The sequence below is a fragment of the Lethenteron reissneri genome, chromosome 58 (assembly GCF_015708825.2).
Source record: "Lethenteron reissneri isolate LAM-NWPU_2019-01 chromosome 58, ASM1570882v1, whole genome shotgun sequence".
NCBI classification, from domain to species: domain Eukaryota; kingdom Metazoa; phylum Chordata; class Hyperoartia; order Petromyzontiformes; family Petromyzontidae; genus Lethenteron; species Lethenteron reissneri.
This window is the reverse complement of record NC_083836.1, coordinates 2057133-2070874: the sequence shown is the minus strand read 5'-3', so window position 1 is coordinate 2070874 and position 13742 is coordinate 2057133. Positions and strand designations below refer to the sequence as shown.

The 13742-nt window shown below is 53.3% G+C and overlaps 1 protein-coding gene across 3 annotated transcripts in view; it reads left to right on the top strand.

The window, feature by feature from the left end:
- The window catches only part of LOC133357641 (phospholipase D1-like), a 107701-nt gene that overhangs the window by 38183 nt on the left and 55776 nt on the right, over positions 1–13742 (top strand). For 2 of the 3 annotated variants that reach the window (XM_061575706.1, XM_061575707.1), the window contains one exon: positions 6353–6486. In XM_061575706.1, the coding sequence (XP_061431690.1) occupies positions 6353–6486 (134 nt within the window). Of the gene's footprint in view, positions 1–6352; positions 6487–10354; positions 10503–13742 lie in introns of those variants that run through there. The other variant, XM_061575708.1, reaches the window with a different exon arrangement.

The following is a 13742-nucleotide window of genomic DNA, read 5'->3' as shown; positions in this document are numbered from 1 at the left end:
CGAGCTCGACGTCCGTCTCGACGCGTCGTTCATTCCCACATTCCCAGGGGCGCGAGAGAGCTTTGTTTAGCCATAATCCATCCGGCCCAGCTGTTTTGTAGGCTGCTCGTCACGGCATCCGAAACGGGGCCCAAATAAGAATTCGGGGTTTTTTTTTTTCAAGCGGCCGACGGCTTTGAGCGGTGGGAAGACGGATGCGCCATTGGGAACGTGTCGCCGCGTCGGTGGCGAACAATCGTGGCCCTTCCGAGGGATGCGCCAGGTTCGCCCCGGCACGCGCTCCTGGTCGTGGTGCGGTCTCGGAAAGCTAAGCAGGCGTCGAGCCCTGGCCATCACCGCCACTGCCGCACCACGCCGTGGGTTGGCATGGGCGGCGCGCCGGTGGCTGTGTCCCCCCCCCCCCCCTCCCGCGTGTTGGCAGCCGCAGGAGGAGCGGCGGATCGAAATCCACCGCCGTAGCGAGGCCTCGTCGCTTCACGCGCGTGGCGATCAACGCGATGGCGCGGCGTTCGCCGAGCGCGCGCCGCTCGTCGGGAGCGCATCTCGCGCGTTAAACGAGGACGCGCCGCGTGTCCGTGTGCTGCCGTGCTGCCGTGTGCTCCTCCTGTGCCTCTGTGCTGCCTCCTGACCCCTGCCCGCCCTGCTGAGCCGTGCTGAGCAGCTTGGCTGAGTGCGGTCGAATGACCCCCCCACGCCCCCCCCACCAACCCAACCCCCGCCCCCGCAACCCCCGCCACCTCCCCCCCGCCACCCCCGCCTCCCCCCCCGCCTCCCCCCCCCGCCCCCCCCGCCTACTACCCCGAGCCCCCCCCCCGCCTCCCACCCCCTCCCGCTTCCCACCCCCCGCGAACCCACGCGGCATGATTGAGGCCCTCTCATCATCCAACAGTGTGATTGACAAACGGGATGTACACATGGAGCTGTCCCTCTAGGTCGACTCGGCCTCAAATGAGTACCTGGTTGCGGTGTGTAAGCTAAACATCGCCACGAGGGAGACAAAGGCGGCCGGGCGTGGTGCTGGCCACCCGCCCCCTCGTGTGCCGCGCCGGCCTTCATAGGGTGCTGCTGTTCGCTAACAGCACTTGCCCCGACAGTCTGTTGGAGGCTACATGGAGGATCTGTGTATCCCTTGAACATCCATCTCGCCACCATTCCATTTCCGCGAGAGTTTTATTCCACTGATGTATTGTTATTGCGTTTGTGTGCCCAGTTTGCCGTAGCTCTGAGCTACCGAATGGATCTCATTCGGAGCCAAATGTTCCGAACAGCGTTGGCTTCTGCCGCATTCTCCCGATTATACGACGCACCCCGCTGTATTGTAATCCAACATTTGCCTGGTGTGTCTTGTTGCTGCTCGCTAAGAGCACTTGCCCCCATCAGTCTAACATAGCTATACGGGGGATCTTTGTCTCGTGTGTTTGGCGTGCGGGGAGCGGTGGCGCAGCGGTTAACTCAGACCTCTGCACTCCAAACGACCAGCGACCCGAGTTCAATTCCTGCTTGCAGCCGACACCGTTCGCGAATATCTGAACCCGTTCTGGGCCCTCCCTAGGTTAGCTCAGCCTAAAATGAGCCCCCTGGTGTGGTGTGAAAACATCGCCACTGGGGAGACAAAGGCGGCCGGTGTGGTGTTGGCCACCCATCCCCTCGTGTGCCGTGCCGGTCTTTAAAGGTGCTCGCTAACAGCTCTTGCCCCAACAGCCTGTGTAGGCTATACAGGAGGGATCTTTGTCTTTGTGTATTTGTGTTGTACGTTGGTTGTGTTTTCTCCGCGGGTTGTGGCACGGTGTTGCAATCTGCCTGTCGTCTCAGTCGATCAACCCTATAACACCTGGGAGGACCTGTCCCGTGATCTCGTGCCAGCAGCGAGCCTTCCACACTTCAGGTGAAGGCCTCCAAGGTGCACCTAGCCTGGCACAAGCTCCGTGCCGTAGTGACGACTCAGTCAATAGTGTATGGCACTTGCTGTTTGTTGTTGGTGCGCGTGAGAGACCAGGCCAGAACGGTAGAGAGATGTTGACTACCTCACCTGGTGTACAGGAGGTCGTGGGTTCGATCCCGACCCTGACGCCTGCTGTATATTTGGAGTTTGCATCTCTCTCTCTTATCATCATCATCACGGTGGCTAGGAAATGTTAACTACCTCATCTGGTGTACAGGAGGTCGTGGGTTCGATCCCGACCCTGACGCCTGCTGCTGTATATTTGGAGTTTGCGTGTCTCTCCTCCCCGTGATTGCGTGGATTTTTCTCTGGGCCCTCCGGTTTTTCCCTCCACATTCAGCATCAACATCACGCATTTAGTGTATTTGGCTGCTTATACATTTCTACGTGATGATGATGATGATAAGCCACTTCGTTCAGCTATCATTTGTGATAGCCAGGTCCACTTGTAGGAAAGAGCTACGTAGCGCAGTGGGGCCTTACCTGGTCAAAGAAAAAATAGTTTAGTTTTTTTTAGTCGTTGACACCCCGGGCACGAGTTTGGGAGTATATATACTCTTAGTTCTTTCGGTAAAGTCACGTAGGTAAAAAATGAAATTAAAATTAATAAAAATAAAACAATAAAATCACGACGTTTCGGAGGCAACACAAGTCTCCGTCATCAGGTGGGACCGTCACAGCCAGATTTGCTGCATCAAGTGAGGGAGGGATTCAAGATGCAAGCCCTTAAATACAAGTTAAGGGGGGAGGGGCTTATCAGAATGTGGAACGTATCGGGAGGGGGGGGGGCTAAAAGAGGGCACGGGGTACTCGTTGGGCGTGGGAGTTTGGGAGTGCGTCTCACTATCGGGAGCGACTTTTAAATCCGAAAATTACGGTAATGCGCGCCAGCACGCCGTGAACGCGCGCGAACACCAGTGTGTGGGCAACGTTTTACACTCTTCACGTCGATCGTATCGAGCCGTCTTTGGCTGCCACCGCTAATGGGCAATGCATCGTTTTACAACAGTCATGCATTGACAGTCTCAGGGTGTGTGTGTGTGTGTGCAGTACTTATAAGTAACTGCGTGACAGAAGTTGTGTAATTGCAGTATAAGTAAGTGCGTTTACGTACAAGTAACTCGTATACTTTATAGATCCCTTGCGGCAACAGTCCACTGTGGGATGAGGGCCTGACCCACGGATGAGGGCCTGACCCACGGCGTGCGGTTGCCTGATGGTGGGAGGGTGGCCGTCACATTGACCATACTTCACCGCGCCGGTCAGTGCCAGTAGGTTGGAGGTGGCTGTAATGAGTGCTGGCAATGTAGCGACGTCGGGAACAGGGGGGGGAGGGGGGCGTCGTCTTTTGGGCAAGAAAAAATGGGTTGTCCAGCAGTGGATAGAGAATGGTTTTAACAACCTCACGTGTACGGCCACTTAATGGCATTTCCGTTCTTTTGCATCATTGTATCAGGCCTCCCCCTCCCCCCTCTCTGTCCAATGCGTTGGCGTGTGCAGCAGTTTGTCTCTTGCGCACAATCGCTTCCACGCCGTCGCCCACCCTTTTGGCCCCGCCCCCCTCCCTCCCGATACGTTCCATTCATTGGCTACCACATTCTGATGAGCTCCTCCCCCCTCTCCTCCCCCCCCCCAACTCGCTTTTAAGGGATTACATCTTGAATCATTGCCTCACTTGATGCAGCTAATCTGGCTGTGACGGTCCCACCTGATGACGGAGACTTGTGTTGCCTCCGAAACGTCGTGATTTTTATTTTATTTAATTTTTATTAATTTTGATGTTTTACCTACACGGTGACTTTACCGAAAACACCTCAGAATACTTAATATCACGTCGTCTAATCGCGCACTTCTCGAACAAGGTTGTGGCGTCGACTTCGCCACGCACATCGGATGAGCGCGGTTTTGTCTCCGTGTTACGGTGCGAAAGAGATCCACCGCACTGCAGTAGGACCTCGGGCTTGCACGCACGCACGCAGCCCAGTGAGCAGCCGGGCTCTGCGCAATGTTTATTGTGGTTTATTACACAGTAGGTCGCCGTGGTGATTGGTGTGGGTAGTGGGGCGGTGGTGGTTGGTAGATCTATGCCCGGTCCTTAAAGCGAGCAATAACATTAAACAGTCGCCTTTGGGTTACTGATAAATATCCTGACAAATGGTGGTGCCGTAACGCCAAGGCTTAGGGCATTAATAACGAGATGCGCAACTCGCCTCTCCGTCTGGAAGGAGGAGCTCGGTGCGGCTCCCTGTGGTGGGTCCACCACGTGTCATCCCAGGTCACGACAGTATTTCCTCCCTCCACAACCCCCGCACCCCCACCCTCAAGCCTGCACGTGCCATCGATGTTTCATCGAGCAGACGAAATAGTTTTCGCGACGGAAAGAAAGAAAAGAAGCCGCCGATTCAACGAAGGGACAATTCACACGGAGTAATTGGTCGGAGCGGGGTGCCAAACGAAACGTCTAGCATTAATGGGTCGATTCATTGTAAAACGGTAATTTATGATAGGATAAATACATATGGGGTGAGCACGGCGGCGCAGTGGTGACACGTGCCTCGCAGCAAGAAAGGACCTGGGTTCGACTCCTGTTTGAGGTGCCCTGTGTGGAGTGTGTTTTGTTCTCCCCCCTGGTCTGCATGGATTACCTCCTGTTCACCCCCCCCCCCCCGTGCCACCCACAACCACAGCGGCTAAAACAAATGTACTGCATTGGCCGTGATCATCTCAATGCTAAAAAAAAATTGCCTGCAAGCATGATCTCAATTGGGTTTACACAGAGGCAGCAACATTGCCTCTTACTGACACCAAAAAATCACTTGGCAGGAGCCTCTTGAAAAGAGAGACTTGGGTGAATGTTCCTTTGGGCGCTGCGGTGGTGAGATGTTATCTCCCTCTAGTCTGATCTAGAGGAAGAGGTGGGTTCCATCCCGACCCTGACGCCTGCTGTATATTCGGAGTTCGCGTGTCTCTCTCTCCCAGTGGACGCGTGGATTATTTTTTTCTCCGGATCCTCCTGTTTTTCGCTCCACATTTACCATCAACAATCACGCGTTGAGAGAATTTGGCTGACACTTGACGTTTCCACGTGACGAGTCATTTCGTTGAGCTATCATTCGTGATAGCCAGGTCGCTTATAAAAGAGAACTACAGTAGCTTAGTTGGCCTTACCTGGTTAAATAAAGCCTGGCAACCCGGTTATAAACGTAGCAGCCTGGCTCAGTGCAGCTACGCCACCTGCAACCGAGTATTTTACTTCTCGGCAGCTATCTTCAGATCTGTCGCAGGTGAATTGGAGATCGCCTGCTCGACTGCTCGCTCGCTCGCTCGCTCACTCGCTCGCTGGCGTCACGCTCTCTCTCTCTCGTTGCCGCCTCCGTGATGAAGACGAATGTGCCTGGGCAGCTCGCTGAGAGATCCCTTGAACTGAGAGATCCTTTAACTCGGGCCGAGAGGTCCTTGATCAGAGTCCGGATGACTTCCTGAATCCCACCGCACCCCCCTCCCGTCTCGAGATGATTTCGGTTTAGACTGGAGTTTATTTGCGTCTGTCTTGTTCGCATTATCAGGTTTGTTTTTTAACTGTGTGTTTTCTTTTGGTGCACGCTTGCACACCTGTTTGTGTGTTTCAGAGATTAACGTAATTGTATTGTTCGCAATATTATTTGTATTGCGATATACACGTGTTTGCATTGTATTTGCATATAGTGAAAAAAGGGTTAGCTGGAAATTCCAGCCACTCACTTCACACCTCACCCCTCCCCTCCCCCAAAACAGAATCAGAATCTTTATTTATCCTGCGGAAAATCCGATGAGCTATGAAGCTCTTTTCCACAGATATCCAGTAAGGGTGGGTCAGAACGTTACATCGACAAACAGTGCAAAAACATGATAGGAAAGTAAATCGCAAAACATGAGTTCAAAATGCGTGAATACATCAATTCGGCACAATACAGGGTCAACACAATAATTTATAATTTTAAATATATATATTTTTTAATATTTGGCACAGTGGCCTTTCATTTCTGCGGGGATTCAAATGAGCCCGCTGCAACGTACGTATCCAAATCGGGGGAAATAAACCGTGGGGTCGTGCCAGCCCGAGTTGGTGCCCGTCATGAGGTTGAGATTAAATATCATCGAGTGGCAGGTTGTCGCCTGCCATGGCCACCTGGATGTGACACTGTAGCTGTTGCTCGGCACCTACAACAGCAGCGGCAGCAGCAGCGGCAGCAGCAGCGGCAGCAGCAGCGGCAGCAGCAGCGGCAGCCGTATGAAAGAAAGAAGAAAGTGGCGTAGTTCCAGTCACATCTGGGTCAGCAACCCGGAAAATATTTGAGGAACGGGGCACACTGCATCCAGTGGAGCCCTGACGATGCCGATGTCAATAATCCTGATTTGTGTCTCGTTCAGTGGCGGAGCAGCTGCAGCAGCAGGAGGAGGAAGAGAAGAAAAAGAAGAGAGGACCCGGTCCTCTCGCGCCGTCTGCCGGGGTCAGGAGGTCATCAGCAATGGCCACGCGGGGCGCCCTCTTGGGCCAGCAGCAGGTGAGAGCTCGCTCGCTCGCTCGCTCGCCACGAACCAACGCCGGAACGTGGTCCCCCTCCTCCTCCTCCTCCGCCGGTTAGCCGTGCATGCGCGGCCATCCGGTTCGTCCTATCCGTGACTGGATGGGTGGCCGCTCCACGCGCCGGGCGGCTCTTGGCAGTCGCTTGACCGTACTTCACCGCTTTGGCCTTCAGTGAGGGCCGGCTGAGGGCGGGAGTGGTTGAAGCACAGCGGGTTTCAACCCCCGCCCCCCTCCTCCCCCCCTCCACCCTCACGAGTGGGATCTTTCAGGCGGCGCAGGCTTGCGGCGTGGAAACCGTGCAGCGGTAACTTTTTTATTGTGCACGGGGAACGACGAAACACACATGGCGCGCAACATGGAACACCACGCGCCTTACTAAGCATTCCGTATGTTAAATCTCACCCTTTCAAAACTCTTACTTGGCAAGGGCGTGCGTGGCCCTGAATGGAACGCGGGTCGATGTGTGTTCACAGCTTCATGTTTTGGGCCTTTGGAACCGTGATCCACAGCTGCCGTGATAGATATTTACTTGGAATAGCGTGCAGCTCGGCACCAAGCACCTGCTCGTCGTCTCAAGTGTCCTCCCGCAGCTTGTGACCGTCGTTCTGAAGACATATTTGGTGGCTGCCACGTTGTCGTGACGCGGAGCGACATTTTGCGAGCGACATCGCGAGCCAGGCAAGGTTCTTGAGCTTGGGAGCGCACGCAACCGGTTCAGATATCGGCCACGGATGTCGGTCGTGAGCTCACCACTCCTGAGACAAAGATGCCACGTCTGATTCTAGATTTGAAGCTTTCGTGACTGCAAGGATTCATCCTCTTAGGTTTTTTCGGTAAAGTCACGTAGGTAAAAAATAAATAATAGAAATAAAAAAATAAATCACGACGTTTCGGAGGCAACACAAGTCGTCATCAGGTGGGACCGTCACAGATAAATCCTCACTTGATACAGTAAATCTGGCTGTGACGGTCCCACCTAATGACGGAGACTTGTGTTGCCTCCGAAACGTCGTGATTAATTATTTTATTTCTATTATTATCTCTTTTTATTATTATTTTTTTACCTACGTGACTTTTAATCTTCTTGGTTCTTTCGGTAAAGTCACGTAGAAGGGATTTAATAAAATAATACAAATGAAATATAATAAAATAATTCTCACGACGTTTCGGCCACAACCGCAAGCAGCCGTCCTCAGAAAGACCGTCTTTCCGACAGACCTGTTCTTCACCTGAGGACGGTTGCTTGCGTTGTGGCCGAAACGTCGTGAGATTTATTCTATTGTTTTATTTTATTATTTTATTATTTCCCTTCTACGTGACTTTACCGAAAGAACCAAGAAGATTAATCCCTGCAGTCACGAAAGCTTTAAATCGAAATTCTACGTGACTTTACCTAAAAAAACCTAAGAGTATGCCACGTCTGCTTTGCCTTCAACAGACTGGGCACACGCGCTCCGATAACACTCATGATCTGACACGCATCATAACAATAACACAGACGCGATGTGCAGGGCGCGCATCTGTCGCGAAGTCGGATGTTACTATTCCTCGGAGACGGGAAAGGATAAACCAAATGGTGTGCGTGGCTAGGAGATGTTAACTACCTCGCCTGGTATACAGGAGGTCGTGGGTTCAATCCCAACCCTGACGCCTGCTGCTGTACATTTGGAGTTTGCGTCTCTCTCTCTCATCATCATCACGGTGGCTATGAGATGTTAACTACCTCGCCTGGTATACAGGAGGTCGTGGGTTCAATCTCGACCCTGACGCCTGCTGCTGTGTATTTGGAGTTTGCGTCTCTCTCTCATCATCATCATCACGGTGGCTATGAGATGTTAACTACCTCGCCTGGTATACAGGAGGTCATGGGTTCAATCCCGACCCTGACGCCTGCTGTATATTTGGAGTTTGCGTTTCTCTCTCATCATCGTCACGGTGGCTATGAGATGTTAACTACCTCGCCTGGTATACAGGAGGTCGTGGGTTCGATCCCGACCCTGACGTCTGCTGTATATTTGGAGTTTGCGTCTCTCTCTCTCATCATCATCACGGTGGCTAGGAGATGTTAACTCCCTCCCCTGGTATACAGGAGGTCGTGGGTTCAATCCCGACCCTGACGCCTGCTGTATATTTTGAGTTTTTCATTTTCTCTCTCCCTGTGGTCGCGTGGATTTTTCTCCGACTTGTCCCCTCCACGTTCAGAATCAACAAGCGTTTTGCACTCTGTCTGCTACACATTTCCGCTTCGTTGGGCTATCGTTCATGAAAGCCAGGTCGCTTCTGAAAAATAGCTGCGTTGCTCGGTGAGCCTTAGGGGCCGTCCATAAATGACGTCACGCGATTTTGGACGATTTTTGACCCCCCCCCACCTCGTCACACGGCGTCACAAAAAGTCAGACCACCCTCCTCAAATATGACGTCACAAAGCTCTGCCCCCCACCCCAAAAATAAATAAAACATGCTTCAAATCGCTTTAAACTATTGTCATTGTAGTGCGTATTTAATGTGGCGCTACACTCTGATGTTGTAGGAGAAAACATTTATTTAAAAGTCGATTTAATTAAGTAGAACGTGTTGTCTATATTTATTTAAAGTTGCGCATTTTGATGTGACGTCACATTTTTCACCCCCCCCCCCCCCGTCACACATCGTCACAAATGTCTGACCCCCCCTAGGTGCGTGACGTCATTTATGGACGGCCCCTTACCTAGTAAAGTAAAATAAAAGTTTTTTTTTTCCTGCAGTGCCCGATGAAGCCTCGTCTGTAGACGGCGCGTCCGTGCGAGGTGCGGTGTGTAAACATCGCGACGAGAGAGACAAAGGCGGCCGGGCGTGCCCCTTCATTTCCCACGGGGGAGGGGGGGGACTGCCTCCACGCAGCCGAGTTGGCAACAAGGGGGGGGGTGGAGGGGGGTGAGGGAGAATGACAGAGACTCACTCGGCAGGATTTCCACGCGGGCAAAGTCCACGTGCTCACGTGAGCGACCACAAATATTTTGAGAGGAAAAAAAACCAGCAAGTCATTTGCATCTTCAAGGCAAGAAGGGGGGTGGGTGGGGGACCTCACGTGGAGTTTTGTGGAGTAGGAGTGGTCCCAGGCATTTCCCCCACTCCTGTGGGGGAAATGCGTCTTGTTGTTTTGTTATGGAGACAAAGGCGGCCGGGCATGGTGCTGGCCACCCACTCACCCCGTGCCGGCCTTCATAGGTGCTGCTACAACTGGCCCACAGTCTCTGTTAGAGGCGACACTGGAGTGATCTGGTAGGAACGTTGGGTTGCTCGGTCAATGGCCAGGGTCAACGGCGGCGTGGTGTATTCCGCAAATATGGCCGACTGTGAGGGCGGGCACAAGCCGGCGTGAGTAGGTTAAACGTTGAGTTTTATAAGGGCACCACGGGGTGACCAGCCCCTCCCCACCCAACCCCTCCCCTCCCAGCCTCTCCCACCCTCCCCACCCTCCCCACCCAGCGCCTCCCCACCCAGCCCCTCCCCACCCTCCCCTCTCCATCCAGCCCCACCCCTCCCATGTTTGGATGCACGACGGACGGACACAATAATCCCCTGTGGGCTGGTGTAACCAGAAGGTTCCTACCGGTATTATTTATTTTCTCAATGTAAACGGAGGGTAGGGGGGTGGTGGTGGTGGCGGTGGTGTAGACATCGCTGCAAAGAACTCGCCGAGCGGGTTTTAGTAGACCCCGCGAACGCCACCTCCCCCTCCCCGGGTCCTGAGCGCCACCCAAGTCACTCGGCAGCCAGGTTCGCACGCAGCCACCTCCACGGCGCCCACCGCTCTCCACCCTCTCCCAGCGAGAGTCTCTCCCAACGCGTGCCCCCCCCCCCCCCGCGACTCTCCTCGGAGAGGCCCCCCCAAGACTCGCACATCCAGATGAGTCGCGAACTCTCCGCCGACGCCGCTCGCTAAAGGAGGGGGGAGCCGCCCCACCTCCTCCTCCCCCCACCTCCTCTGCTCGTCGCGCCGTTCATAGCGAGGTACGAGCGAACGCTGCCAACGAGGCCGGGTGTCTGGGTCGGTGGGTGAGCGCAGTGGGGACATTGCATCGGTGCCACGTACGCACGGACACCGACCCGCTTGCGGACTCGCGGAAGACCCAGTCTGTGAGTGTGTGGTGAGTGAGTGTGCGTGCGTGAGCGTGAGTGAGTGTGCGTGAGTGTGAGCGTGTGTGAGTGTGTGAGTGAGTGTGCGTGAGTGTGAGCGTGTGTGAGTGTGAACGTGCATGAGTGTGTGTGAGTGTCAGAGTGTTGGTGGGTGTGTGAGTGTGAGCGTGCGTGAGTGTGAGCGTGTGTGAGTGTGAACGTGCATGAGTGTGTGTGTCAGAGTGTGTGTGGGTGTGTGAGTGTGAGCGTGCGTGAGTGTGAGTGAGTGAGTGTGCGTGAGTGTGAGTGAGTGTGAGCGTGTGCGAGTGTGCGTGAGTGTCAGAGTGTGTATGAGTGTGAGTGTGCATGAGTGTGCGTGAGTAAGTGTGAGCGTGAGTGAGTGTGAGAGTGTGTGTGAGTGTGTGCGGGTTGCGTGTGCAGACAGTGGTAGTGTAGCTGTTAGCGCGCTGCGCTACGAACCCGACCACGCGGGTTCCATTGCCGCTCACGGCCAACACCAGTGAGTGCCTTCCCCTAGGTTGACTCGGCTTCAAATGAGTACCTGGTGTGGTGTGTAAACATCGTCACTGGGGAGACAAAGGCGTCCGGGCGTGGTGCTGGCGACCCACAACCTCGTGTGCTGTGCCGGCCTTCATAGGTGCTCGCTAACAGCACTTGCCTCAAAAGTCTGTTAAGGCTACACAGGGGATCTTTGTCTTTGTGTGAGCTGCAGATGGTAAAGGTTATTACACTGGTCAACAAAAAAAAAACTTTTTTTCTGGCCTGGACTTTTGCAGCTGTTTTAGACTAATTTCAAGGTGCTGATTCCAAATCTGATCTCAGATTTGCTCTATCACATCATTTTTATGCTATCGGCATACCCCATTTTCATTGATTTTACTCGAAATTAACTCTGTCACTTATGATTGCAAGTTGTTGCGAGTCAGTGACCGCTTTAGTGTTAAAATATGGTGCTGTATTTTTAGGATAGTGTGTTTATAATATCATTTTATGTAGATACCCACATTTATTTAATATTTTTCTTCTGCAGTTTTTATTGAAAATGCAATATTTGACATCTCAAAAACCTGATGTGATAGACAAAAACTGATGCCAGATTTGGAATCAGCACCCCCAAAATTACATTAAGACCGTTGGAATACCTTATGCCAGAAAAAGCGTATTGACCAGTGTTATTGTTGCTGCTGTGCTTGATGACACAGTGAAGCCTTAGCGAGTCTCCTGACGACCCAAGAAGGTTCCTGCCACGTTTACGACAACGCCAAGGTGCAGTGTTGTACGTTGTGTTTTATAGCTCGTGGTAAATCTTGCGCCATGGTAGGGGCCACGATCTCGAATAATAATAATCCGCCAGCGGTGAGACGACCCGCCAACAGAGCGAGGGGGCTTTCACTCGCAAGGTTGCGAGTTCTTCTTATCCTGCTTGACTCGGCCCATCATCTCTCCCGGGTCGATAAAACGAGTACCCGCTTTTTTTGGTGAGGCCTGGCTAGCGTTTGGACCGGCAGCCTCATGCGGGGGTGTGAGGGGGGGCACTACGTCGCGGGGAAACGAAGGGGGGCAGTGCAGCAAAAAAATCTGTTGTTGTATTGCACTTCTGTGCTCCCGCTGTCCACCACACTGTCCACCCCGCTTCGACCCTTTCCGTTCGCTTCACGAATGGTCACGGTCATTTTCGCAAGCAGCCCCCCCCCCCCCCCCGTTACTTTTGCAAATGCCCTCTCCCAAGTTCTCACCCGGTTGAATCGACGAAATAAACTTGAAAGAGCAACTTTACTCGGCTTGGTGAAGTGTTGGAAAATAACCAGCCGGGCTTGGAGGAGGGGGGTGGTGGAGACCCCCCCTCTCCCTCATCCACAAGTAGATTGATGACAAAACGAGTCCTTTGCGGGAGTACAGTAACGCTTTAGAGTTGCACCACGCAGCGACAGCATTCCAGCATCAGCTGAAGCTTCGTCTGGGCTCAACGTGAAGCCCAGGGACACTGGCGATGACATTTCGATGGCCAGCCTGGTGTGTGTGCGGCGTTTGCTGACGACGCGTAAATATTTGTTCGCGTTGCTTCCACTATTCCGACGTTTCAGCACCAGTCGTTTTGCCTTTCCGAAGGGGCCGACGCAAGTTTTGGCGATGCTGACCCAGTGGAATGGGCTTGTGTTGCCTCCTCCAGTGCCTCGGTTTTTTTCCCCGCTCAGATGTTCCCCGGGCAGATGCTCCGGGTTTGGAGTGGACAGCCCAGGGAATTGGCGTCTGTGTTCGGGTGGCAGGGAGTGATTGGTGCCGAGGTCTGTCGACGGCGGTTTTGTGTTGAGTAGTATAACAGTAAACTTCAGCACAGCCCTGAAAATTATCGACCCAGTGCCCTCTGAGGAATATTTCTTGGTTTGGCCTCCAGTGGATAAAGTGGCAACCCACCTCGCACTTTACCAACTCATTCATTCACTCGGCAAGAAACCCGCCCGCTCACTCTCACACTCACTCGCTCACTCACCCCGTCTACTCAGCGCCACGTTCACTTACCCACGAGGGTTGCCACGTGCCTGAGAATTGGCGCGTGTGTGTCCAGGTGTTGGGAATTGATTGCGACTGAGGTCTTGTGACATTGCGTTGAACTTGGTTGCATTCTGCTGGACAGCATGGACAGGCCTACGCTGAATTTCGATTTAAAGCTTTCGTGACTGCAGGGATTCATCTTCTTGGTTCTTTCGGTAAAGTCAGGTAGAAGGGAAATAATAAAATAATAAAAATAAAACATAATAAAATAATTCTCACGACGTTTCGGCCACAACGCAAGCAGCCGTCCTCAGGTGAAGACCAGGTCTGTCGGGGAGACAGCGTCTGAATGGAGCGTCTATTTAAGCTGGGTTGGAAGGGGGGAAGTGCCTACGCTGATTGAGAACAAGGTCTGTGGCAACACGATCCGCGGCCCTGATGCAAGGAATGACATGGGCCCCCGCCACCCGTGTCCAATCCCATTTGATCTTCCTATCAATCCACTACTGGATGACCTCCTTCCCGTGCCGTGAGTCATGGGGGAGGGGGGGGGGTATTTGACCGTACTTCAGAATCAGAATATTTGTTGATACTGGTGGAATCCGACGAGCTATGAAGCTC